Source organism: Abrus precatorius, unplaced genomic scaffold (assembly GCF_003935025.1).
Source record: "Abrus precatorius isolate BTA unplaced genomic scaffold, Abrus_2018 Scaffold11, whole genome shotgun sequence".
NCBI classification, from domain to species: Eukaryota; Viridiplantae; Streptophyta; class Magnoliopsida; order Fabales; family Fabaceae; genus Abrus; species Abrus precatorius.
Genome location: NW_020874303.1, coordinates 28,870,536 through 28,897,187, shown reverse-complemented (window position 1 = coordinate 28,897,187; position 26,652 = coordinate 28,870,536). Strand labels below are relative to the sequence as shown.

The window sequence follows — 26,652 nt, the reverse complement described above, 5'->3', positions numbered from 1 at the left end:
AATATTTTTCTACTTATATAAGACTATTTCTTTTAATTTTATTTTCCCACTAAAAATATTAGAACCTTGAAAATGAAGCGCCCATCAGAACAGGGAATAGAATATTATCTCTTTTTCTTTTGCACTTTGCTTCTCACTCTTCTTTTTCTCTCTCTAAAATTCCGTGTCCATGGAGCCTCCACCTTCCTATTCTTCTTATTCTGTGTTCTCAATCTCACTTCACTGCCACCCACAAATGCACGATCCCATTTTCTTCTTTCTCTTCTTCGCATCCCTCTCTCTCCTCTCTCTCACCTTTCTCTCTTTCTCTCTCTACAAACGCTTCTCGAAGAAGGAACACGCACACAACCATTCTTCCCCTGACCGAGAAAATGACCCGACCCATTTGACCCGATCGATTTTATTTGAAGTTCTGCCGCCCGATTCTGCGAAATGGGCGAGCTTGTTTGAGGAGCCAGATTCGGGTTCGTCGGGTTTGGAGGGCCCGGGAGGGGATCAAAGAGGGAAGAAGAAGAAAAGGAAGGCTAAGAAGAAGAGAACGAATTCGGGAACCGAAGAAGAGAAAGGCGCGGAGTTGGAGAGCGGGAAGACGGGTTTGGATTCGGGGCTCCGACTTGAATCCGCGTGCTTGTACCCGTTTACTTCTTCGAGTAGTGCTATGCAGAGAAGGATCAAACAACAGTATGATGAACTCGTCAAGTGCAATGAGTCTAAGAAATTGACGCTGGCACAGGTTTTTCTTAGTTTCCAATCCTTTTTTTTTTTATGTATATTTTTCTTAAATTTTGAATTTTGTTTGTTTGGTGTATGATGCGTTTTTTTTTTTTTTTCATTAATTTGTGGCCCTTTTGTTTTATTGTAGAAATTCATGGTTATATTTTGAATTTGCTTGCTACCATTTCCCGCAAGTGTTGAATTGGGTGATATAATACAATAGGGAAATGAGCAATTCTGTGTCTTTAGCTTTGTGTGCTTGCTCTCTATATATGCAAGGATTGTATATTTTTTGGTGCTTTTGAGAACGTTATTCGTTATTGAGATGGCATGGAGAAAGAAAATAAAGGGAAAGAATGGTTGCTGATTGCACTAGCCACGAGCTTAATGTTTAGGAACTGGCATTAGGCTTATTCTTTGTGGAGATTGTTAGTTTGGTTATTTGTTGAAGTGAGGGAGTTATCTGAAGAATTCCTTCAAAATAAAAAGACCTGATTCTCTGTGGAGGATGCATATTAGATTGGATTGGTTTTTGACAAAATAAAATAAAAAATAAAATGAAGCAGATATCTGTCTTTTGTTTTTTAAATGTGTTCACGTTCACATTGGAGCAAGTGAAAAACTAGACTTAATTTAGTGCTTCCTCTTTAACAACGTAATGTCTTGTAGTCTATAAATAATGGAGTCTGGAGAGTAAATCAGGGAGGGGTATTTACAAGTCAGTCAGTGGTGTAGTTTTTATAGATTGATGAAATCATGTAATTCAACTGTTAATAGTTTTGAAATGATTTCAATTGAACTAGTACAGGTAATTCAAGAAGATATTGGGCCCAGGCAGTGGCAACTTACTCACCTTTTAAATATATCTGGGTGGTTTTAGATTTTGGGAAATATACTGCAAGATTTTAGGGAGCGTAATATAAAGTGTAAACATAGTGCAAATGAACAGATAGCATAAATTCAGTGTTCATGGTTGGTAATATTGTCTACAACACGACTTGCCAAATGATCTTGTGGCTTGCTAAGGGCAAAGCACTTTTCTTTCGTAGTTTTCATTTTATATTTCACACAGAGGTTTTTTTTTTTTTAAGGATCATGGATAGTCTTTTATTTTTTCATGTTACCTGCAAACACCTTAAATTTTTATTACTCTTATCATTTATCAAATTATCATGCAGGTTGTGCAGTTTGCTAATAGTTTGGTTGATGCTAGGAATGAGCTACAACACAAGTAAGTACAAATTTATTCTAAAGCACTTCAGATAGTTTTTTCTAGGTCCCCTCCACCAACTACCCGTGGGACGACATCTAAGATCACTGTCACCCTTTTGCAACTATGCTAGCCTGATATTTGCTATTATTCATATTGGAGATTTCTGGGTTGGTGACTTTTGCTGGTTATTGGAATGAAGTATCTAGTGAAATTCATATTTAGAAATTCCACTTGGGGTTGGGGTTTATACACAAATTTAGATTCTGTCACTTTTATGTCGGACTTAGACTTAGTCATTGTTAGGGCAGCAGTTAGAAAGATGTTTGCTTGGAAGAACAAAAGGGAGTTGAAGTAGTTAGGAACAGCTAAAGAAGTTAGTTGGCTGGAAGGGGTTAGGTAGATAAATAAATAGGAGGATGAAAGGGAAGAGGGATCATTCTAAATTGTTAGCATTTGGGAATTGAGCAAGTTCTCAACTGTGAAAGGGGAAAACCTTGGAGGAGAGATTTTTCACCTTGTTCTGCTCATTTTCAGTCAACAAATAAAATCTTTCTTTTCTAGGTTCCTTAATGTAATATTTTTCTCAGGTTGCCAAAATTTTATGTTCTGTGTTATTCATATGCATTTACATCCTCTTCTTGTTACAGAGCTGATGTGATTCAGCGTAAGTTTGTAATAACAAAGGCTTTACTATGCAAGGCAGACAGATCTTCTTTTGATCGCCTTCATCAACAGGTTGGTTATAATTTAGATAGCAAGATGTCATAACTCATAAGGAAACCTTTATGTCGTCAAGCTTGCAGACACATCCAATGAGTATCTAATTTTTTCAATATTTCAGATATACAAGCTAGAACTAGAGCAAAAACGTTTAGAAGAGGATGCTTTTGTTTATAACTCACTTCAACAGCAGCTCAAACTCTCACCAGCATACCAGAAGGTATAGCCTTAATTTGAGGCCTTTGTAAGAGGATTGATAAACATTTCTTTTTTGTTTAAAAAATATGTTGATGTTATTTAAATCATACAGTTTGCACTACTTGTTCATAGGGTACTTGGATTTCTTGTAGCCTGCTTGGCATCTGTTAATGAAAAATCTCTTGTATTAACTAACATATGCTAATTATTTGAACCTCTACTCAAAGATGCTTGAACTTGGAGCTTGCATGGAGAAGGAAAAATCGTGTGGACTTGGAGAGAACAGAGATGATGACTTTGCTGACATTTCTTTTGAAGAATTATTAGCACAAGAGAAGAAGGATTCATTTTGGTTAGTTTCATATTGTTCTCTCTTTCCATCTTTTTTTCTTATATTTGTCTTATATTTGTAAGTTTATGAAAGCCTCTCTCCCTTTCAATCTTGGAGGGATAGGGTTGGCTTCAACTTGCCAGTAACCACTTTTTTTTTTTTTTTTCGTATTTGCACAGGCTCAAAAATGGGAAATCAAGATTATCGGCAAGCTAATAACTGTACTAGTTGTGCTAACTGTAACCTGATTTAGTTTAGTTTGTAAATCCAATATCTGTAATAGTTTACTGTCACAGGAATGCTCTTTTTGGTTCTTTGCCTGTGCCATTTTTGGTTGTTAATGGAATATAGATGATACAGCAACTGAGTTTATTTTGGGAATTTATAAATGGAAGCCGGTTAAATTGAAATTAATTTGCGCACAGTACCATGCAACTTTTTAGAGGGCCACACGGGGATTACTGGCGATGTTATAATTTTGCTCAATAACTGTGTTGTGGTTTATGGTGTTGAACTTCAATTGCACGCAATAAATTATAAATTGGACTGATTCGGGAAATAAGTTTCATAGGTGTACCTTACATCACAAGCAAGCGAGAATTGAAGATGTCGACTGAAAGGATAAGAATTTCCCGATTGAGTTGTGGTCAGTTAATTTTTAGTGAAAAACAATGAACTAATAAAGAGAAACCTATGCCCAGCGTGTCTAAAGAATAAACTAGGGTGAGTATTTGGTGCTTTTTGGATCAAGAATAATGTCAGTAACACTCTTTTATCTACATTTTCTGACGCATGTTTTCCTGTTGATTCATTGTTAATTTATATGTAAAAAAGAGTAAAATACGTAATTTTAGCTAACAATAATGTGTTAAAGATTGTGTAAAAGAGTGTATTGCTAGTATTACTTAACTTTATATTGTCTCAATTAAAATTAAAAATTCTTGCTTCTCATATTTTAGTGAATTTTTTATTTTAATTTTTTAAATAAATATTTTGTTTTTATTTTAGTTTCTATTTTTTATAAATTTTATTTTCAATTTTTAATACAAATTTGTTCTATTGAGGGATATTGTTGCATGTCTATTCTTAATTTGACCACATCAGTATCAGAAATTAAAAATGAAAATTTATAAAAAAATAAGAACTAATATAAAAAAAATTATTTGAAGGGATTCAAATAAAAAACGTATTTAAGCTTTTTTATTAATAACAAATACATACATACAATATAAGAAAAATGGAGAAAGTTCTGACGTCCAGATTAGCGTGAGATTTATCGGACAAATACGATAAGCAGGATTGATAGAATAGCTATAATCATACACCGATTTGGAAAGCATTTTAAATCTTTAAATAACTTCGAAATTTAAAATTTTGTGTTGACGTTATTAGTGTGCTTTTTTTTTTTCCTATTAATTACTGTTATTTTTTTTTTATCTAAGACTAAAGGTATGTTTAAATCAGAATTTCTTAAGAAAAATTATACATACATAATTTAAACTAATCAACTGTTAGCGTGATATATATTCTTATTTGTTATCCTATAAAATTATATATATAATAACCAAATATATATCTAAAATAATATTTTTATTATCACAGACAAGAAAAATATAAAAAAACAAAAAGAAAAGAAAAGAGAAAATGGTGGACTCCAACAAATATTTATAAAATAAAATTTGTGTGATGTATGACAGACACGAGGAGGAGAGGAAAATGCATAAGGCAGAGAGAGTTTGAAGGCTAATTTATAAAAAAGAAAGCGAAGTGATAGAATAATTCTGTAAGATCATGAGACATCACCCTTTCTCTTAACCTGTTTCTGTGCTTCAAATCCAATCGTGATCCATGCAAATGGGTACGTCTCTTTCAATTCCCTCATGCATGCATTTCTCTACGTCCATTTACTCATCAAATTAAAGCCTTCTGTTGTAACTCCATTTTCGATTTTTATCTTTTTCTCTTTCATTTTAATTTCCAATTCCTTATATTGGATTCATAACGAATAAAGACATTTTCAGCTTTGTTATTATTATTATTTTTCAGTTTTCATGTTAGAATTAATTTGTTATTTATTGGTGTTGGTTTGATTTGATTGATCTTGATCATTTGATCCACACATAACATGTTTTGAAAGTGCAAATAATACTTCAGTGACACCTGATACAATATTCGTGTTTCCTTAATTTATATCTAATTTTTGTCCCAACTAAGATTGAATATTATCTGGTTATCCAGCGAAGAGTGAGAGTTGTTCCACTCAGCTTATTGATGGAGATGGTACGTTCAATGTTGCGGGGATTGAAAATTTCATGAAGGAGGTTAAATTAAGTGAATGTGGCCTTTCCTATGCCGTGGTTTCTATCATGGGTCCACAAAGTAGTGGTATGTTTTCTCTTCGTTACGATCACGATCTCCATTTTTTTCTTATTTTATGATAAGATAACTTATTTCATGATTGCTTTCACCAGTCTTTGCACCTGAGGATGTGTATGTTATTAAGATATTTTGCTTAATACTGAATGCTGGAGGGTTATTGTAAATTATGATTGAGGCGAATATCAGATTGATGTTTCATGTTTGTGCCTTATGTGGTACTGACAAGTGAGCAATAACTTGAAGTTGATCTTTGGCATAGTTTTATAACTTAATTATATTTCTAATAATTAAGTTTCGTTGCTTTGGTCATTTTCTTAATTGCTCTGAGAATTTTATCTTAACTATTCATTTTATTTTATACAGGGAAGAGCACACTGTTAAATCATTTGTTCTGTACCAACTTCAGAGAGATGGATGCATTTAAGGGAAGGCACGTTCTTGCAATACCCACATATCACTTCAACCTAGCACAATTTGAATTAGCAAGGTGGTAACCTGATAGGATGTGTTTATTTTCAGGTCTCAAACAACCAAAGGAATTTGGATGGCTAGATGTGTTGGTATAGAGCCTTGTACACTTGTGATGGATTTGGAGGGTACCGATGGAAGAGAGCGTGGAGAGGTGTGTTTTTTTCCCCCTTAACTTACTGTGGTCGTGTTACATTTAATTAACTATTTTTATCTCGTGAAATAACATTCATTAAATTTATTTTCTTGGCAAATTTAAATAAGGGGATTGAGTTATCTCTCAGATTTATTACATTTATGCATTTTAGTAACTTGTGAAAGGAATCCCGAGCTCATGTAATGTTTCTAATTCTGCATTTGCATAATGGGTTAACAATAGATAACTGTTCAGAATTTTTAACTATTTAAACGTGTAATTTATCTTTCATTAGGAAAAATTAGAACAACGAGAAATGAGAAATGATTCTTCTGCCTTTGGTTGTTTCTCCATTATATTGAAATTGTCTTTCTTCCAGGATGATACTGCATTTGAAAAGCAGAGTTCTCTATTTGCTTTGGCTGTTTCTGATATAGTGCTGATAAATATGTAAGTTCTTTTTCCCCCCTTCTTCCTTTAAACTTCTTTAGTAATGACTTATGCAGGAAATTTTCAAGTCTTTGTAGTTGTTGTACTTGTTGTTTTAATGTATTTCGAGTCAAATATTGTTTATTTGAGCAACTGATTCTTTACCCTTCTTAATATATGTTTGTAAAGGTGGTGTCATGACATTGGCCGTGAGCAAGCTGCAAATAAGCCACTTTTAAAAACTGTGTTTCAGGTATTATTCAATGGCATATTGGCTACTAGGAGTGTTCTCCAATCTTAAAAGTTGTTATTTATCTAATTGCATCATATTATTTGCTTTAAGGTTATGATGAGATTGTTTAGTCCACGCAAAACAACACTGCTGTTTGTCATACGCGATAAAACAAAGGTGTGAAAGCAAAATTCTGCTCCTTGTTTTGACAACTCTAAATATTTTCCTGTTTTTCACATACCTTTATCTACTATGTGATTATCTTTTTCCTTTGTAGACCCCACTTGAAAATTTAGAGCCCGTTTTGCGAGAAGATATTCAGAAGGTAATGTGGTGATTTCTCTTTTATATATCAAATAGATACGAATTACTTGTTGACCTTTATTTCACTACTTTTTACATGGCAGATATGGGACTCTGTTCCTAAACCACAGGCTCATACGGAAACACCATTAAGTGAATTTTTCAACGTAAGAATCTTTAGAATCACTAAACTTAACTAACCCATATTGGACTACATAGTAATTCTTTGCACTAATTGTTGCTTATGTTATCAAATGATCAGGTTGAAGTTGTTGCTCTTTCTAGCTATGAAGAAAAGGAAGATCAATTTGAGGAGCAGGTATGAGTTCGCACTAGCTTCCTTCTGGTTTACTTGCTGATGATATTGATTGGCCCATTATCAGCATGTGTGTTTAATGTGGCTCAGTCTAATATTTTTAAGAACTGTATTGGTTTAGCTTTCGTAGTGTAAAACTGAGTTAGCAATTTGTAAGTTAATAAATACTCTAATTAGCATATATAGTTGGTTCTGATTAATTTGAAATATAGGTTGCTTCCTTGAGGAAACGGTTCTATCAATCTATCGCTCCAGGTGGGCTTGCAGGGGATCGACGTGGAGTAGTTCCTGCTTCAGGCTTTTCTTTTAGTGCTCAGCAAATTTGGAAAGTCATTAAGGAGAACAAGGATCTCGACCTTCCTGCACACAAGGTAATATAGATGCTTTGATGCTAATGCTTTTGTTTTACATGTATGTTGATTTTATAAATTGTTTATGATCCACTAACTTGTAGGTCATGGTTGCTACTGTGCGATGTGAAGAAATTTCCAATGAGAAATATGACTTTTTTGCTGCAAATGAGGTATTCACATTTCCTTTTGTATAGTTGTTCAACACTTGACAGTCTTAAGCACTAATGCTATGGAAACTACTTTATGATTACAACTCAGGAATGGTGTCAGTTGGAAAAGGCCGTGCAATCTGGCCCAATTTCTGGATTTGGGAAAAAGCTCAATGTACTCCTTGCCGCATGTCTTTCAGAGTCAGTATAGCTAATTTTTTATGATTCAGTTATTGAGTGCCCTGCAAAACAAATGCTATCAATGCATGATGAATCTCCATTCCCAAACCTACTACTATCACCACCTAACTAATTCTATAATTACTTTGTAAATAATTCTTTAACTTCCAGGTTCCTGTCATGCATGTTGTTGACATTATATGAAAATGACTTGATGTTGATTTAAGTAATGTTGAGATATTTTCTTTTACTCTAGGTATGATGTTGAAGCCACTTATTTTGATGAAGGTGTGAGATCAGCAAAACAAAAGCAGCTCCAAGACAAATTGTTGCAAGTAATTCTTCTTAACTTCATTCTTGTACAATCATGATTGTTTGACCTATTATTTCTTTCATGTTAACACAAATAAATTGATGATTATTGAAAGAAACAAAAATTGAAGATACTGAATTTAGACAGACTGTTTAAGATATTGGATTATAAATCGTGTCTATTTTTCTTAAATGCTTTCGGAGATTTGTGATGATTGTTACATTTTTAGTGCTATTATATTTCCCTTAATGCCTTTTCAATTGGTTAGCTTGTCCAACCAGCATTCCAAATTGCACTGGGACATATAAGGTCTGGAACTTTGGATAAGTTCAAGGAAGCATTTGACAAGGCTTTGAGAGGAGGGGAAGGGTTTTCTTCTGTCGCTAATAAGTGCATAGAGTCTTATATGGCTCAGTTTGATGAAGGATGTGCAGGTATTGAGAAATTTGTGTATCCCATTTCATTAGACATCAATGCATTAAAGTTGAAGGTTCAATATCTTGGAAAAGGAAAAGGGTACCCGCAAGATAAAGATATACATGGAGTTGATTGTGTACAATTATTAATTTGGTGCTCACAGCAGAAATGCTAGTTTTTTCATTCATTCCAATAATCTAATCTACTGTCGGAGAGTTAAACTTATTTGTTACAAGTATGCGTCTAACTTGCTCGAGTGAATTATAATGTGACACATATATTATGTTTGCAGATATTTTCGTTGAAATAGCAAATTGGGATACATCTAAAGTGAGGGAGAAGCTGCGGCGTGATATTGATGCACATATTGCATCTGTACGTGAAGCTAAGATGTCAGAACTTGTTTCCTCATATGAGGTAAATGTTTGACATTGTTCATTCATGCATTATAAATCCTTAAGTGAGTTTATTTGAGCTCGATAACAAATGTGATATTGCTGACTATATATGTTTGTGCCAAATAGATCAATGTTTAAAACTTTTAGATATGAAATTAGAACTAAGCAAGAGTATCCACCAGTTATCCGGGAGAAAAAGGGGCTAATTGATAGTTTGATACAATGTATTCTTGTCAATATTTTGCCAATTAATAATGTCAAGTAAAAATTTATATGAAGCTTTTCATGCTTAGTGGCTGCAGACATTGAGGTGGGCAGTTCTATGAGATTTGTATCGTTAGTGTCAACTACTATGTTTCTTTACTTTGACTAGCTAATTTCCTAGGAAATTTGCCGATAATAGTACCCTTGCAGGAAAAACTGAAGGATGCCTTGTCTGGACCTGTTGAAACTCTTTTGGATGGAGCTAATAGTGATACTTGGCCATCAATAAGGAAACTCCTTAATCGTGAGACTCAATCAGCTGTTTCTGGGTTCTCTGCTGAACTTACCAGATTTGATGTGGACGAACAAACAAGAAAGGACATGATTGTGGGTATAGAGGATTATGCAAAGGGTGTAATAGAAGCCAAGGCTAGAGAAGAAGCTGGCAGAGTTCTAATCCGTATGAAGGACAGGTATGAACCTTATGCAACATTTAGGTTGACTTGTTCTACTTTAGGGGCACTTACCTTCAATTTTAAAGCAGGTTTATGACATTGTTTAGTCATGATTCTGATTCAATGCCTCGTATTTGGACGGAACAAGAAGATGTTCGAGCCATCACTAAGACTGCTCGCTCTGCAGTATGACATAATTAAGATTCACATTTTCTTACCTGCGTTTGTATAGCATTTGGGATACCTTTTTAACCATATTTAACCATTTGTAGTGCTTGAAGTTGCTGTCTGTAATGGCCGTAATTCGTATGGACGATGAGGACGACATTTATAATATTGAGAAAACATTAACAATTGCACTGGGGGATTCATCAAGCAAGTCTGCTAAAGATAGGAGTATCACAGCAGTTGATCCACTGGCTTCAAGCACTTGGGACCAGGTGTATTTTTATTAGCTAAGTTATATTTGATAAATGATTGATCATAAATGCAACCTAAGAGGAGAATTAACTGGTATGTCTCCACTCCTAACTGATATAAATGAAGCAGGCTTTTTGAGAGCACCTAGTCTCTTCCTCCCACCAGTTTCCTCACTTCATAATTCTGTGATTTCCTTCATTCTCACTCTTCTCTATTATCTGCTCTTTCTCTAACATCATCTTCCATCACATTCTTCACCTCCTGACTTGTAAGCATGTGGTTATTTCTCTTTACTTCAGTATTCACATTGTCAGCAGCAGTTGTGTGAAGTTCTGATCCCCTACATCTTCTTCTCCCTTTCTGTGGTACACCTTAGTGAGCTTCCAAATAACCTAAGTATTAAATAAAGCATTCACTTTCATAGATTGGTGTTTTGATTGTATATCATCCTTCATTCCTTCTGTATGCTTACAGCAGCAAATAAAATGAAGAGAAAATTACTGAGTGATGTTCTTGTGAATTGATTAATATATATTTTAGGCTAAAGAATGCTGTGTTTTGATCTCTTGCATGCTCTTATGATTTGAGTCTACAGTCGAGACTGATCACCTATTCTGAGTTAATTTTCTTTGTAGGTCCCACCCTCTAAAACATTGATCACACCGGTTCAGTGCAAATCCTTGTGGAGGCAATTCAAGATGGAGACAGAATATAGTGTCTCTCAGGCCATTTCTGCTCAGGCAAGATGTTCGGTCTATTCTTTTTATGATTTTCAAGGTTTCTCTACTTACAGGAAAATTTACAATGGCAAAATTATAAGCAATATAAATCCCATGAGTTTCTTTTTATCATTGGCTATTTTAAAGTTGTATGGCTTAAGTCGTCTAGTTTTATTGTATCAAAGAAATGCAGCTAGGCTTCACTTTGTGTGCTACTTACAAGGAGGGAGTAAGATTGACCTTTCTAGGGCGAGTACCATGGTCTCCCCCGCCCCAACCCCAACTTTTTTATGTTTCTTGCATTTGGTCCAAAAGACTGCTTGCTCTTTTTTGTTTAGGCCCCTATGCAGATGTTACATGATGATCTGCTGACTAGTGGATATATTTATTTTGATAAGCATCTTGGATGCATATTTATATATATATACAAATGTTACATTATGTAATTTTTAAAAAATTTTCAGGATGCCAACAAGCGTAACAACAACTGGTTACCTCCACCATGGGCAATTGTTGCTTTGATTATTCTTGGATTTAATGAATTTATGACACTTTTAAGGTGCATTTTAACTTTACCCGCATGATATCTTTCTATTTTTTTTTTCCTTTGAAAGAAATAAAGCTGTGTTTTTATTCACTCTTTAACTCTCGATGTATCTTCTCTGTTCTTAAAGAAGTTTATGCGTGTCCTCCATTGAAACCCTCTAAAATAATCATTAGCGAGCACCATCAGGAGGCCAACATTATCTCATAACAAACGTAATAACTACATCATCCTTGAAATTTTTTTCATTACTGTCCAACCATATTATCAATTAACTACACATATAGCAACCTGCCAAAGGGCTTTACCCTCTTTACTTCTCCCAATATCTCTGGAATGACAAATACGAAAGTGCACCTAGCTCACCACCAAAGGGCCTACCTTATTATTAGTACCTAGAAGCTGAACAGTGCAGAAAACAAATGGTTTTGAGAATATATTTTGGGAGATTCTTTCGACACCCTTTGTTTTATGAAGCCATCGGTACCCTTAACAATTAGTGCTCAATATAATTAACCACTAACTGTTAAGTGGTATCCCGTCGCTGTATACCCCCACAAAGAGGAGGGGTGCCAGAACAATTTTGTGTTTGACATCAACTATTAAATGGACATTTTCAAAAACATAAAAATGTTCAACCTAAAGGAATTTCTTTCCTTTTGTCCAACTATTTTTAACTTAGCTATTCTCACCCAAGTTTGTTATTCTATATGGCAGAAATCCCTTGTATTTATGTCTCATCTTTGTTGGTTATCTCCTCATGAAAGCCCTATGGGTGCAGCTTGACATTACGGGTGAATTTCGCAATGGAGCTGTGAGTATCCTTTACTATTTGTAGTTCAATCCCGAATTATGATTGTTGTTAGGTCTTTCTATTCTATTTATTGAGTTTGGTTCCTGAGCTGTAACAAGAAGCGGCTAGTTCAGGTAATGGGCTGCTGCCAGCTATATATACTAAGTCAGTAACGTACAAGGCGTGTTCTGTCAGCCTTGTTTAAGTAGATGCATTAGAGCATGTACGTACCGTCTGGATGCGAGTGCTAGTATTTAGATGGCTTGTGACCTAGTCCTTTAGTAGAGCATACATATTCCATCTGCATGAGACTATTAGGATTTAGTTGCCTTGTAGAGTAGTGCTCTAGCCAAGTTATCTAAGGCGGTTTCTCTGCTTTGGAGGATTTGTTTGGTATCCTTACTTCTTATTGTTCTCTTTCAGCTTCCAGGAATCATATCCTTGTCTACCAAGCTTATTCCAACTGTCATGAACATTGTCAGAAAGCTAGCAGAGGAAGGACAGGTGCCTGCAACCAATAATCCTCCTCGGAGAAATCCTTCAAAAAGCAATCACAATGCTGTTGCTGATGGTAGTGCCACGTCATCTAGTGCTTCATCTCATGTAACTTCATTGGACAAAGGAACCGAGTATCCTGGTCCATCAAAATATGAGTAACTAGCGCTATTTATCTACTTTGCTGATAAGCAAACTCTTCTATTGGAATGTGGTGAGGTCTGCTGGGTTTTGCTTCAAAAGGCATTGATTTTTGTGCAAGAGCCACAACCCGGGTCCGAGGTACCCCTTGAAATAGATATCTCTTGTCCAGTTAAGTTCTTTAGTTAGTAGGAGAAGTTAGGTTATTCTACATGATTTACAGTTATATATGTTTTCTGAAAGTATGTTTTGAAAATTTAAATGTTGAACTCGTATGTTTATGATAGATTTTTAAGATTTTGACTAATGTATCTGCATGTTACATTTACGATCATGTTTGCTACCTGTAATGCTGACGTTCTATCAGCTTTTTGTCTGGCTTTGGCAAACATAACAAGGGTTTCTATTGTTTAATGCTTCAGAATTATTTATATTCATGAGCAGATAATGGCAGCAAAAATACCTGTCTTAGTAAAATATGTTTGCGTTGGGCAAAAGAAATTTTAATCACCGGAAATTACTGTAAACATGTTTACCTCGTTTATATGTTATGAGAATATTTATAAAACTCAAGTGACTTGTCACTTTTTTTTTTAATAATTTGAAATTTTTGATTTTTTTTTAATTTTTCAACATTTTGTAAGGATTTTCAAAAAATAATTTGAACAAATAATTTTTCATTAGATTGTTTTAAAAAAAATGTAACTTGATTAAATAGCACCACTAGATAGATTCTTAAGTTCGGAACAACTAAGACATGTTTTTGCTTTTCTATTTACGCTTAATTGTACTTTAAAATTTTAATCTACCTCATATGAATCCATGATTAATGTATAACTTCTGTCTTTCACAATTATTTACTTGAAATTAGTTTTCTATTCCTTTTTATCTTTACTCATTCTTTCGTAAGTATTTTACTTGAAATTCGTAATTTTCACTTAGAAGTTGTGATATAATTTATGATATGAAATACTTTAAAATTTTTGATAACAAATAATGAAATTTCAAAAAAAAAAAAAATAGAAAATGAGATTAGGGATTTTGAGAGAAAGAAATTAAGATTTCATGATTGAGTTGAAAAAGATTAAAAATGATTTAATCGGTTAGGTTTGCAAAAATTTTGAGCAGAAAATAAAGATATAGATATGGTCGATTGAAGAAAATATTTAATTGTAATAATTGTATAAACATTAAATTTTTCTGATAGTCCCTAGACTATTTGAAAATTTTTAAATGAATCTTTATACCCTACTAAGACAAGGACCTATTTGAAAATATACAAATAGTTCAAGAAATAGGTCTCTAACTTATATTCAGCAATTAATTGGATTGTTTAAAAATTTTGGAAAAAACCCCCAGGATCATAAGCATTCTATCCAACTTAGATGAAATCCCAACGGATTATAAGTTCAAGGACACAACAATAAACTTCTAAAGTGTAAAGACCTATTTAAAAATTCTCAAATTGTGCTGGGACTAACTTTAAAACAACTTTTATAAAATACTCGTGTTTCTATTCAAATCAATCCAATTTATCATTTCTGTTTGAAACAATCGAAGTTATTAAAATAATATTAAGAATGAGATTTTTTAATGGTAAAAAAGATATGAAGAAACATTCATTTTGGTCCCCAATTGTAAGGTTGGCATCACTTTGATCCTTGAAGAAAGATAGCTAACATCAATCTAAGTCTCTGAATTATAGAAAGTGACATCAAAATTATACTTTTATGTACACACAAATTTCCAGCATCAAAATTCATTTTATATTGAAATAAAAAGGAAAACATAAACAAGAGAGAAAGTTAAGGTTTTCCAGATACAAGAAAATACCAGTGAATCATTTTGATTACGCCAACTGAGATGCTTCTTCTGAATCAGTCAATGGTAATAGGGTGCAGACGCCAAGCATGTGACCGTTTAGGCAAACATAATACTCAACACAATCTTCATAGGAACCCAGCCTGCAACTGGCACTTTGAGGGATCATTTTGGCTTGCAGCATGCTCCACAACTTTGCTTTACAGTAAGGGCAAACTTCTGTTGGATGGAGATTGGCACCTTTCTTAATAAGTATCTTCCTAACCTTTGAAGTTGCAAATGACTTAAAAAGTCCACGGAAGAATCCCACATCTCCTTCTTCACATTGGTCAAGATGTTCACAAGGATCAGATACATACAAAACATCAGTTCTACACTGCGGCAAAAGAAAGCTCCTTCCTGATGTTCTAGAAAATCGAGTCTGATAAACAAAATGACCAGGAATTTGATTTGTATTGAACAAGCCACCTTTCTTGCATCCGGCACAGTATATAAGCAGCTTCCCTAGGGCACTCCAGTTCCCATCAACACTGTGACTCCCGCTAGATTGCAGATCAAGCATCATTTTTGGAGCTCTTGTTCGACAAAACTCTTTCCATAGAACTCGCTTGCCAAGATCATCAAACCATTTGCACACACATGACAGAGTAGCAATTAGCTTGGGATTCCAATTCAAATGATGAAATACTAAGAATATCACATCTTCACTCAAATGCCCTTTTGTGCATTCACAGCTAGCCGAATGCATGCATCGGTACTGCTTTATGAGAATCATTTTTAGTAACTGCCAAAACTGAGAAAAATCACAAGTTTATGACACCCCCTTGCTGGAATACTAGCTTCCTGCAAAATAATAATTTTAAAATTAAAAACCTGAATCAGTTTGATGTCTAAAGTACTCGAAAACAAAAATCTTTATCCTCCATTTCTTGAACATGCATGTCACACATACTTCCACACTGTTACTTCAAATACTTACAATTCATAAAATAACATATTCTCCCAAGTCCTAACACCACTGGAGCACTATACACACAAAATGAGGTATAACCACAAAACATGTTGGCAATTATGCATATAAAAGCTAGACAAGTTCCAATTCAAAGAGAGGGAAGGAGGGTAAGAGTCTCAAAAGTATGACGCAAGATAATGTTGTAAATTCCAGTGATGTTGAATTAATAATGATCGAACTCACTTTCCAGTAATATATATATATATATATTCAACAGAATCCGCACTCAAAATGAGAAATTTACGAAAGCCCTCTGCTCAGCAATCAGCAAAGAAATTGAGAGTGAAATGGACCATTGATTGGAGCTTAAATTTAGAAAATCTCTAAACTGACCTTAGCTTGAGCTTATTTGATCCATGGAAACCAAACCCTAGAAAAACCAAGTTCCACGTCCAATTGATGAGTTGAAAGGGTTGTGAAAGCAGAGAAGAATGCAATTGCAACATAAACTTGGTATAGCATTTTTCTTCGGAGGGGTAATTTAGTCCACAAATGCATAGAAAACGCTGAAAGCAGACATCGCCGGAAAGAAAGAGATTGTAGCAATTGGATCGGTTTCCCTATCATTTATTCAGCCCCCATCTTTTTCTAGAAATAATATAACATTATAATTCTTTTATGTGGGCTAATAAACATTATTTTATTAATATGTTTATTAATTTTTTTGTGTATACTATATTTATATTATTTTAATGGTAAAAAATCATTAATTAAAAACACTAATTTTTTTATTGAAAGAAATTTTGTTAAACTCGGATGAAACTTTCATGAACGATAATTTTTTTAAAAAATATTTAATTAATATTATAGTATTAATTGAAATTCAAATTTCATGCACCAGCTACCTCTCACTCTTTCACCCTCTCACTCCAGCACTGCAGAATTTGCCTTTTTCCCTCTCTATCTTTATGTTCATAAATTGGAATTGTACGTCTATGCCTAGGAAAACATTGCACAAGTCTCTCTCTCATTATTGCTCTGCTTGCTTTTTAAGAGAAAATGACCAATGTGTTTGGTGGGGAAAATGTTTGCAAATATATTTTTTTTAGTTTTATAAAATTATTCAGTCGAAATATGCTAATTTTTATTTAAAAGTGACTCCAATTATTTAAAAAATAGAATATGTCAATTACACTGTTTAGATTTGGGAAGAATCTGTCAAATATGCTGTGGTGGTACGGGTTTTTGGCCCTATTCTTTTCCTAATAACATTGCACATTTATTTGATAATGCATTAGCCCACATAGTATGCAACCTCTATCTACTATACTTGTATTCACAAACCTTGTTGGCATTTATGATAAATAATTGTTTATTTAGGCAAGGAACGTGAATATCATAAATTTCATTGAACCTGAATTATGATCCAGGCCAGGCTCATATGCTGTGGTGCATGACAACTTTCAAAATAGACTATGTCCTTTACAAATGCGTCACCGGAAAGGAAAGATGATAAATAGCTGGAAAATCAAGAAAAAGAAGAAAAATTCACAGATAGCATTTGCAAAAATGGTGTGTGAATTCTGAACAGTTATAAACACATTTGGATGTAAGAATGGCAACGATGTGAGATCTGTGTATATGTGTGTGTTATTAGTTATTACTTCCTAATCATTTTAACTGCCCTGAGGACCAACTTGCAGAAGAAAACTCTGACGATATATGCATATATTACGTAATTTTTTAACGAAAAATATTATATATAACTTCCTAATCAAAGGGTTTAATAAATTTCAAAGGGTGGAAGTAGATCAACTAACATAATGGTCCATTAATTGTCCCATCAGCTCCTTTTGTCTTCCAACACAGTCACCAAATAATACCAGCAATCATGCACAACAGTAGTTTCTATGATGGAGTTTAGACACAATCATCACTAGACTTGTGAGTTTCATATACAGTCACATACCAGTTAGCAACCTTACTATTATGGGATAAACTTCATCCAAGTTTTATTACACAATTTACAGTATTTAGTAAGTGTAAAGATCATTAAGTTAAGAAAAATCTTGTAAGGCTTGAAATTAACTTGTTTTTTAAATTCAAAAATTGAACATGGCATTTATTTGATGTAGATTTTTTAAAGATCCAACCTGATCTAAAAGTCTTTTTCTTTTTTTTTCACTTTCTTATCAATAAGAAATGGCAGAATCCTTCTTTCTTAATTTTGCTTATTTATAAGTATTAATGATTGTTTAGCGAAGCACAAGTGACAGTTGAAAACAACGAACAGTTGCGAAGTCCAGCTTGTGGTTTAATAAATGTTTAAAACGATGTAACTACAGTTAGTCTCCCTTGTAATTTGCATTATTTACATTTATAAATTTCTTCATTGAAAATGGGAGTAATATGTGTACTTTTAAAAGATAAATTTGTGCCAGTATAGAAAATTAATAAATGATAAATTTAAGTAATATGTGTTTTATTTCCTTCAAATAAAATTTTGAATTTAAAATTATTTAAAAAAATAAAAAAAATCACCTAAAAATGTAATTTAGATCTACATCTAAAATATGTATAATAAAAATGATGTGTAATTTTCTATTTAATGAAAGTATAGGCATAATTATACCTAAATTCAGGAAGGTCCATGCAAATTATTTCAAACAATAAAATTTTAGTATTCATTCCTAAAATCATAAAAAAAATTAAATGATTAATAAAATAAAAATAAAGACAAAGCTTAAGTATAATTCTTTATATTTTTTATATATAATTTTTATTAAAAATAAAAGTTTACCGTAATAAAAAAAATTGACATTTAAAGTTGTCACAAAAGGTAAAACTGTAAGTATATATATATATAACTAATCAGGTCTATTTAATAAAAAAATATTTTATTTATCAAAAAATATAATACCTTGTAAAATTTAATGCATTCCAATCTCCCTCTATTTTTTTTAACATTTAAAATTCTGCACAAACATTACAAAATATATTTTATATTTTAAAATTCATTATCAAATTATTACTTTACTTCACATTATACTCTTACCTATTATATTAATTATCTTATTTATTTATAATTTTTATAAGATAAACATTGATTATTAAAATAACATTATAAATAAAATATTAATTGCTCATTAATTTTATAAAATAAAATAAAAAGTGAATTTGTTAAAGTGTTAAAAGAAAAAATTGGAAAGAATGATTTTTATTAAAAGTCTAGTTCTTATTGATTTTTATATAGTGCATGTATCTTTTACTTGAGATAATCATGTTTAAGCTAAATAAAACTATTATAAAAATAATAAAATTTTATTATAATTTTATATTATTAATATAAATATATATTTTAATACAAATTAATATTATTAAATATTAAAATCTATCTAAAATAGTTTTTAGCATTTATAATATCAGCTATATCTGACTTTAGTAAGATTATTTTAAGTGAAAGATACTTATAATAAAAAAAAACATTTAAACTCAATATTTTAAAAAAAAATTCGAATCCCTAATTAAAAAATATAAAATTTGAGACCAAAATTGAATCCTGAAATGAAACAACCTAACAAGATGGGAGATTTTGTGAATGGGGATAGAGAAGACATGTATTTGGTGGCATATTAAATACAGAGCTTTATTACTCTTGCTGGTCAGTGAGCTGTCAATGGTGGATCAGTCATCACTTAATCTCATCACAAAAATCCAACGGTCAGCTTCTTCCACTTCCTTTCCTCATTCAATGTTTTCCAGTTTTTGTTTCAGTCTTTTCAGAGATATAAATTTCTGTTATAAATAACCTCTGGTCCTACCCTTTAAATATTTTCCATAATTTCAGCTATTTTAGTTACTATCATTTTATAATTATTCTAAATTTATCTTTTCAAAAATTTAAACAATATTTTTTAAATTTCTTTTGTTTAATCAATGAATTTCTCTAAATTATTCTATAGAATAAATAAATATATCTTGAAGACAAGTGCTAGGACCGATTACTTGGTTGGTTTATCTATTGAACCATTCAGACTAGTTTAGTTTTTATAACTATAGCTATATTTTATTATAACCACATATATTTTATTTAAATATTTTAATTTTTAACATTATATATATGAACTATTAATATTTTCTTATCAATCATTTTTTATAATTTTATGTAATTAAAACTATTTTTTTTTTGTTTTAAACTTATATGTTTCACATTTCACCTTTATTTTTAAAATACCTTACAATCTGTATTATACTTATTAGTATTTAGTATCCTTGATTTCCATCTCTTAGTTGTAAATTCATATTATTATAACCTCAAGGAAACAGCTTGGTTTTAATGGAGCCATTTTTCGATAACTTTAATCTCCTATCACTCTCCTCGTGTGCGATCTTAAAATTTTCTTAAAAAAAGTAAGAAGTTAAAAACAATCTACTTTTATATTTTTATATTTATTATTTTAATTTTATCAATCTTAATTTTTAGAGTTAAGTTGAAACATAAAAAAATATATAATTCTTCATTAAAAACACATTCATTATATTAAAATTATAAAAAATATAATAAGTATTATCAATGTTAATATTTTATTTATTTATTTTTATTTTCCTTTTTTATCATATTATACTTAATATCCCTCTCTCTCTCTCTCTCTCTTTAATTTTTCTATTTCTCACTTTTCTCCTGAAATTTTAATTTTTGAATAACAATGGAGACATTTCTCGTACGTATGGGACGCATTTGGAGTATATTTATAGGATGGACACACACAAAACTAGGCCAACCAGAGGCAGCCACTTAGAGGTTGGGAAGAAGCAGTTTCTTCAGTGAGTGCTTTTCTCAGACTCAATGGCGTCGATTGGTGCAGTCAAATTCTTGCTGTATTTGGTTCTTTGCCTCGTCAACTATCTACCTCTTTGTCAAGGTTTATTATTATTATTGATCTCAAGCAAACCCTCTACTTCTATGATACTTGCATGTTTTCAAGAGTTCTCTCTGCAAAGCTGATTTTTTTCATCAAAATACACAAAAGGGGTTCTCCATTTTTCATATCTCTAGTTTCCATTAGCTAATGGCATCCGGGTTTTACTTCATATGGAGTTTCACTTCAATGGCTCACAAAAGGCTTAGATCACAGGCAACATGTTCAGTTTGTTTGTTGATTAAACATGCGGCTGTTTTTCTAATTGAAAAAATAAATCTTAGAGCTGAGTTTAAACATAAAAAGTAGTAACTTACTTTAAAAAATATAAATGCTAAATAACTTTTTTTTTAACCAAATGTTGTTATTTTTATACGTTTAAAAAGGACTGAAGTTAACATTTTAAAAAAATATAATACTTAGTTTACGTTTTTTGGTTTGGTGAGGAAATGTGATAATCTCTAGGGATGAGGGATCTTCATGAAAATGGGACTTAAGGGAATTTGATTGCAGGTAAGGAGAACTGGTATGAACGGTACCCATTTATCAGAAAAGCAAGTTCATTCTCATCTTCACCAAGCAGCATGAACAATGGGTATGATTACATAATAGTGGGAGGTGGCACTGCAGGGTGTCCATTGGGTGCAACCCTGTCTAAGAACATGAAAGTTTTGGTGCTAGAAAGAGGAGGAGTCCCTTTCAACAACCCCAATGTGTCCTTCTTAGGGAACTTTCACATTACCTTGGCGGATACTTCACCAACTTCAGCATCCCAATACTTCATTTCAACCGATGGAGTCCTCAATGCAAGGGGAAGAGTTTTAGGTGGTGGCAGTTCCATTAATGCTGGCTTCTACACTAGAGCAAACCCAAGGTACCTTTCAATCTTTTCTTATATCCCATTCTATATATATATTAGTCAATGACCTTACGTAGATATCTTAATTAACTTACACATCAGTTCTTACAGAAAGCACTTGCCCTCGAGCAGGATATCTGCTAAAGTAATAATTAAATATCTTTTATATATTTTGCATTTAATTAGATTTTGACGGCCATGTTCCTTCTCCCATGTTATGAGAGAGAAGAAAAAAAAAACTACAAAAAATGATAATATAAACTTAAAATTATTTGTTTAAGGTTCATAACTTACTTTTATATTGTTCTGTCTTATAATACGGAAAAAGTCACGAGAAGGAACATGAAAAGGAATCTATATATTGAAATTTTTACTAATGTACGTATTATCACAAATTAATAATATTGATCAGATTTAATATTTGATTTGTGATTATTTCAATTGTTGTTTACATTTATGAATTCACACGAAATTTAAAGTGTAGTAAATTAAGTGAAATTTTTATCATTATTATCCGCATAACAATAGCAATGCATAAATCTCAAAAAATATAAAGCAAGTCGTTGACAATGTGATATATTGATGGTCTATATTAATTTCTTTATAGCAATAAAATTATTTATTAATACAATGTATGATAATGTTATGTTAATTATTTCATTTATGTTAAATAAAATGTATAATCATGAGTCTAACAAACATTTTTTTTTCTAGTGTTACTCATGTGTTATACTTGTCTGCTTCGAAAACCATCAAGTACTAACATTTTAATTCTATTGTGCGCTTAAGTTTTCACGTTGTTTTACTTAAACTTAAATAATAAATGTCTTTGATTTTCTTTCTCTTTCATTATTCATTAGGTTTTGTAGCTGATTAATGTTTCCAAAAGAAATTGTGTAGGGGGATGAACATAAGAAGGGCACACAGCAATGTAGTCCTTTCAAAATGAAACATTTAGATGGGTGTCATGTTACCTATTTACATTTAATTTTAATCCAAGTTACCTATTAATTAAATGATGGACCAAGGTGAAAGTAGATGACATTTATGGCACTCCCCCCACTATTGACCAGAAGCAAAAAATAAAAAATAAAAAATAGCAATCCCTCACCCACCCCTTCTACCCACCCTACTAGCAAGCAGGCAGGTTATGTTTTTCAATTGTCAACTGAGAACTTTAATATTTTTTTTTTATTTTGTGTATAAATATATTTAAAATAAAATAATTTTGGTTTGAAAAAAATTATTTTAAAAGCGTGTTAAAGTTTAGAGTAAAATTCTTAACCTAACATAAAAATTCTTTTTAAAATATAATTAAGTTTAACCGTAAACAATTTTCTTAGAAATAAAAGTTATTAAGAATCACAATGTATTTTCATTAAACACGATTTTGTAGAAGTGTTGATAATAAATCTTCATGATTTTTAAAATTTAACTTTTAACCTGTCAACTAAATTACTTATTACTAACTCTTCTTCTTCTTCTCTTCTTAAAAAGGGGTTTAAGTCTCCCTCAACAAATCCAAATATGCTCAAAGATGAAGTAGTCAATGGTATCCCATCAATTTATGTTTACAACATTTATGACTATCTGTTTTTATATAATCCCTATTTCATCAATTAAATGCGCATTGTGTGGTCCTTCATAGCCGTATTTCATGTCACGGAAGGGGTTAGGTGAGGGATTCACATCTAAGGAAAAGGAGGGAAAAAAAGTGCAGCTTACACAATAGTCATTCAATCTGTTTTAAGGTTCTCTATTTTTTGGTAAAATCATTAAGATGCGCCCATACACAATGATAATTGATAAACAAAAATTGTTATCCATATGGTTGATTTGGTTTTTAATAAAGCATTTATTTTATGAATATTTTTTTTTCAAAATTATTTTTAAATTAAAAAAACTATTTACAAAAATATAGTTGAAAGGTTGCTGAAAAAAAAAATATTTCTCAAAGGTGTTGGTAACATTTTTCATCGGAAACCTCGGAAGTCGTAACCTTTGAAATAGAAATTCGCACACACGACTGAGAATTGGTATATATGCAATGTGATGTACTTTTATGCTCTATACTTTTAATATTTTAAAAAAATACATCATACGCTAAATTAAAGTTACTTAATAAAATATGAATCCCTCCATTCTAAAATAAGAATTATTTAGAATGTTACATAAATATTATAAATTTCTATATATTAGGGAAAAATTATCAGAAGATTCAATTAATTCTTTTTAGGTGTAACTTACTGATCCTTTATCTCTTAAAATAAAGAATAACTATTGAGCACCAATTTACAGAAGGAAGAATAATGATGGAAAAACATAATAAATATTTTGTTAAGGTTATAAATGGATAAATAATTTAGAATAAAATATACTAAAATAAGACTTATTTACTAGTATCCGGTCGTTAAAAATTAAAAGATTTTTTTTTTGGTAACAAGTAATTGCGACTAACATAAAACTTTGTTGGTTTGAGGAAACAATTTAGCATTAATATTTAATGATATTCCTCCAAAGCATTAATATAATTGAAACACGTATTTTCTTAACATTTCTATACTAATTAACGTGCAGATTTATAAGGAAGGTGGGGTGGGATCCGAAGCTGGTAAATGAGTCATATCCTTGGGTTGAGAAGCAGATTGTTCACCGTCCAAAGTTTTCATCGTGGCAGAGAGCAGTTAGAGACGGCCTTCTAGATGCTGGTGTCTCTCCCTTTAATGGCTTCACATATGATCACAAGTATGGAACCAAAGTTGGTGGAACCATCTTTGACAGATTTGGCCGCCGCCACACTGCTGCTGAACTCCTTGCTTCTGGGAATCCTGATAAACTTACTGTTTTGATCTATGCCACTGTCCAAAAGATTGTTTTTGACACAACAGGTACATGTAAAAAACACATTTTAATTTATGAACATTCCAATTATGTAACTATTCTTTTTTTTTGTTTTCTTTTCTTATCATATTATATCATGATCACATGTATTACTTTTGTAGTTTATTCTTGTTTTTCTCCAAGTGTAATAAACATTTTTCTATAAAAAATATATTTATAGTTAAATTGGTCTACTTGATGGGGAGTATATATGTCATGTCATGTAAATTTTCACGTGGGAGAACTGTGTGAAGAGAGATATAGAAGCATACAGTACACTAAATAAGTGAAGTTCTCTCAAAATTTATGAGATTATATGTGCAAGATCCTTCATCCTTGTGTCTATATATCTCTTCACATCACATGTTATTGTTATGTAAAAGATTCACACGAGAAAAAAAATATATATTCGTTTGTTGAAAGTTTATCAGGTTACAAAGACATGACTGAAAATGGTGATGGTATTGTTGCAGGAAAAAGACCAAGAGCTACGGGGGTTATTTTCAAGGATGAAAATGGGAAGCAGCATGAGGCAGTTCTGGGAAATGACAGGCAGAGTGAAGTGATTGTGTCTAGCGGGGCAATTGGAACTCCTCAATTGCTATTGCTCAGTGGAATTGGCCCAAAAGAAGAACTTCAGAAATTGAACATCCCTGTGGTGCTTGACAACCAATTTGTTGGGAAAGGCATGGCTGATAACCCCATGAACACAATTTTTGTTCCTTCTAAGAGACCAGTTCAGCAGTCACTCATCGAAACTGTCGGTATTACCAATTTGGGTGTGTACATTGAGACTAGTAGTGGGTTTGGGCAGTCCAGGGATAGCATTCACTGCCACCATGGTATCTTGTCAGCTGAGGTGTGCAATATACTTGCTAAATTTACTTATTTTATGTGGACCACATTGAAATGCTTATCAATTGTGTTATTACTTATTGTAACATGTATTAGTGTCTAAATTCCATTTAGCTTAATAAATCAATCATAAGCCAAAAACACTAAGCAAACTAGCAAGATATTGATCTGAAATTGCATATATAATAACAAGGTACATAGACCAATGCTAAGCATTAAACATAATTTTTTTAAAAAAAATTTATATGACAAACCAGATTGGGCAGCTCTCCACAATTCCACCTAAGCAAAGATCACAAGGAGCTGTTGAAGCTTATGTGAAGAGCAAGAGAGACATACCGGTAGAAGCATTCAGGGGAGGCTTCATCTTGTCAAAAGTTGCCAATCCTTGGTCAACAGGTGAGCTCAGGTTGATCAACACAAAAGTGGAGGACAACCCTGCTGTTACTTTCAACTACTTCAATCACCCTTATGATCTTAAGCGCTGTGTGGAGGGAATCCGGTTGGCTATGAAGGTTGTGCAGTCACAGCACATCACAAACTACACATTGAGTGATAGACAAACCACAGAGAAACTGCTTAACCTCAGTGTGAAGGCTAATGTCAACCTCATACCCAAACATGCCAATGACACAAAATCACTACAGCAGTTTTGTAGAGATTCTGTTATCACTATTTGGCACTACCATGGTGGGTGTCATGTGGGGAAGGTAGTTGATTCTGATTATAAGGTTCTTGGTGTTGACAGACTCCGTGTGGTAGATGGTTCAACCTTTACTGAGTCACCAGGAACCAATCCTCAAGCTACTGTCATGATGATGGGAAGGTATGTACATAACATAACACTGAGTAAACATGTTTGGATAAAATTTATGACTATTTAGAAGTTAGGGTACTAACTTACCAACAAATATAATCTTCACCTTTTGGTGTGCTAATGATATTTTTATGTTTGTGACAGGTACATGGGACTGAAGATTTTAAGGGATAGGTTCGGGAAATAGACTGGTATTTAAGGATTAGTATGTAATATGAAGGTTATGTCAACAAAATGAAAAAAAAAAAAAAGTGTAATTTGAAGACAAGAACAATATTAGTTGTAGGAGTGGAAGTTCATGTATTTTTTTGTTAATTGTCAGTGAAGAGTGATTATTAAACAATCAAAAAAGCTTTGGTTTTTCTAAAAAGAAAAGTCACGGTAACTTCTCAAGGGCGGGTTTAAACTTTAACCCCAATTTTACAGTTATTTGTAAAAATAAAATAAAATAAAATAAAATGTTTTCCTAAGGTGTATTTTTTGGGATGATTGCTGATAAAAAAAAAAAAGGTTTTTGGGTTGATTGATT

General features: G+C 32.3%; 4 protein-coding genes across 4 annotated transcripts; 3 read left to right on the top strand and 1 right to left on the bottom strand.

Annotated features, from left to right (window-relative positions):
• Positions 1 to 89: 89 nt before the first annotated feature.
• Positions 90 to 1,242, top strand: LOC113854585. The gene has a single exon (XM_027485675.1). It carries the CDS (start codon positions 170 to 172, stop codon positions 809 to 811), a length of 642 nt encoding a protein of 213 aa, XP_027341476.1. The 5' UTR covers positions 90 to 169; the 3' UTR covers positions 812 to 1,242.
• LOC113855999 (protein ROOT HAIR DEFECTIVE 3-like) lies at positions 942 to 13,041 on the top strand. Its single transcript, XM_027487625.1, has 23 exons — positions 942 to 953; positions 5,420 to 5,561; positions 5,919 to 5,985; positions 6,075 to 6,177; positions 6,539 to 6,609; positions 6,778 to 6,841; positions 6,932 to 6,997; positions 7,098 to 7,145; positions 7,228 to 7,290; positions 7,386 to 7,442; positions 7,652 to 7,810; positions 7,894 to 7,962; positions 8,051 to 8,142; positions 8,378 to 8,456; positions 8,703 to 8,868; positions 9,144 to 9,268; positions 9,664 to 9,926; positions 9,998 to 10,094; positions 10,181 to 10,348; positions 10,964 to 11,068; positions 11,512 to 11,606; positions 12,309 to 12,405; positions 12,808 to 13,041. Exons 1-23 carry the CDS (start codon positions 942 to 944, stop codon positions 13,039 to 13,041), a joined length of 2,442 nt encoding a protein of 813 aa, XP_027343426.1.
• Positions 13,042 to 14,708: 1,667 nt separating this feature from the next.
• LOC113854584 (EID1-like F-box protein 2) lies at positions 14,709 to 16,415 on the bottom strand. The gene is made up of 2 exons (XM_027485674.1): positions 16,187 to 16,415; positions 14,709 to 15,684 (listed from the first exon to the last, which is right to left on the bottom strand). The coding sequence occupies exon 2, from the start codon at positions 15,614 to 15,616 to the stop codon at positions 14,870 to 14,872; it is 747 nt and encodes a 248-aa protein (XP_027341475.1). The 5' UTR covers positions 15,617 to 15,684; positions 16,187 to 16,415; the 3' UTR covers positions 14,709 to 14,869.
• Positions 16,416 to 20,639: 4,224 nt separating this feature from the next.
• LOC113856495 (protein HOTHEAD-like) lies at positions 20,640 to 26,310 on the top strand. Its single transcript, XM_027488326.1, has 6 exons — positions 20,640 to 20,715; positions 21,211 to 21,586; positions 24,149 to 24,459; positions 24,925 to 25,310; positions 25,564 to 26,132; positions 26,268 to 26,310. Exons 1-6 carry the CDS (start codon positions 20,640 to 20,642, stop codon positions 26,308 to 26,310), a joined length of 1,761 nt encoding a protein of 586 aa, XP_027344127.1.
• Positions 26,311 to 26,652: the final 342 nt, after the last annotated feature.

Bases quoted from the DNA above. Each gene is read 5' to 3' on its own strand.
- LOC113854584 (XM_027485674.1), bottom strand. From the start codon at position 15,616: ATGATTCTCATAAAGCAGTACCGATGCATGCATTCGGCTAGCTGTGAA.
- LOC113855999 (XM_027487625.1), top strand. The intron at 6,998-7,097 runs GTGTGAAAGCAA...TTTCCTTTGTAG, and splicing joins TCATACGCGATAAAACAAAG to ACCCCACTTGAAAATTTAGA. The intron at 9,269-9,663 runs GTAAATGTTTGA...GTACCCTTGCAG, and splicing joins AACTTGTTTCCTCATATGAG to GAAAAACTGAAGGATGCCTT.
- LOC113854585 (XM_027485675.1), top strand. From the start codon at position 170: ATGGAGCCTCCACCTTCCTATTCTTCTTATTCTGTGTTCTCAATCTCA.
- LOC113856495 (XM_027488326.1), top strand. From the start codon at position 20,640: ATGGCGTCGATTGGTGCAGTCAAATTCTTGCTGTATTTGGTTCTTTGC. The intron at 24,460-24,924 runs GTACATGTAAAA...GTATTGTTGCAG, and splicing joins GATTGTTTTTGACACAACAG to GAAAAAGACCAAGAGCTACG. The intron at 26,133-26,267 runs GTATGTACATAA...TGTTTGTGACAG, and splicing joins ACTGTCATGATGATGGGAAG to GTACATGGGACTGAAGATTT.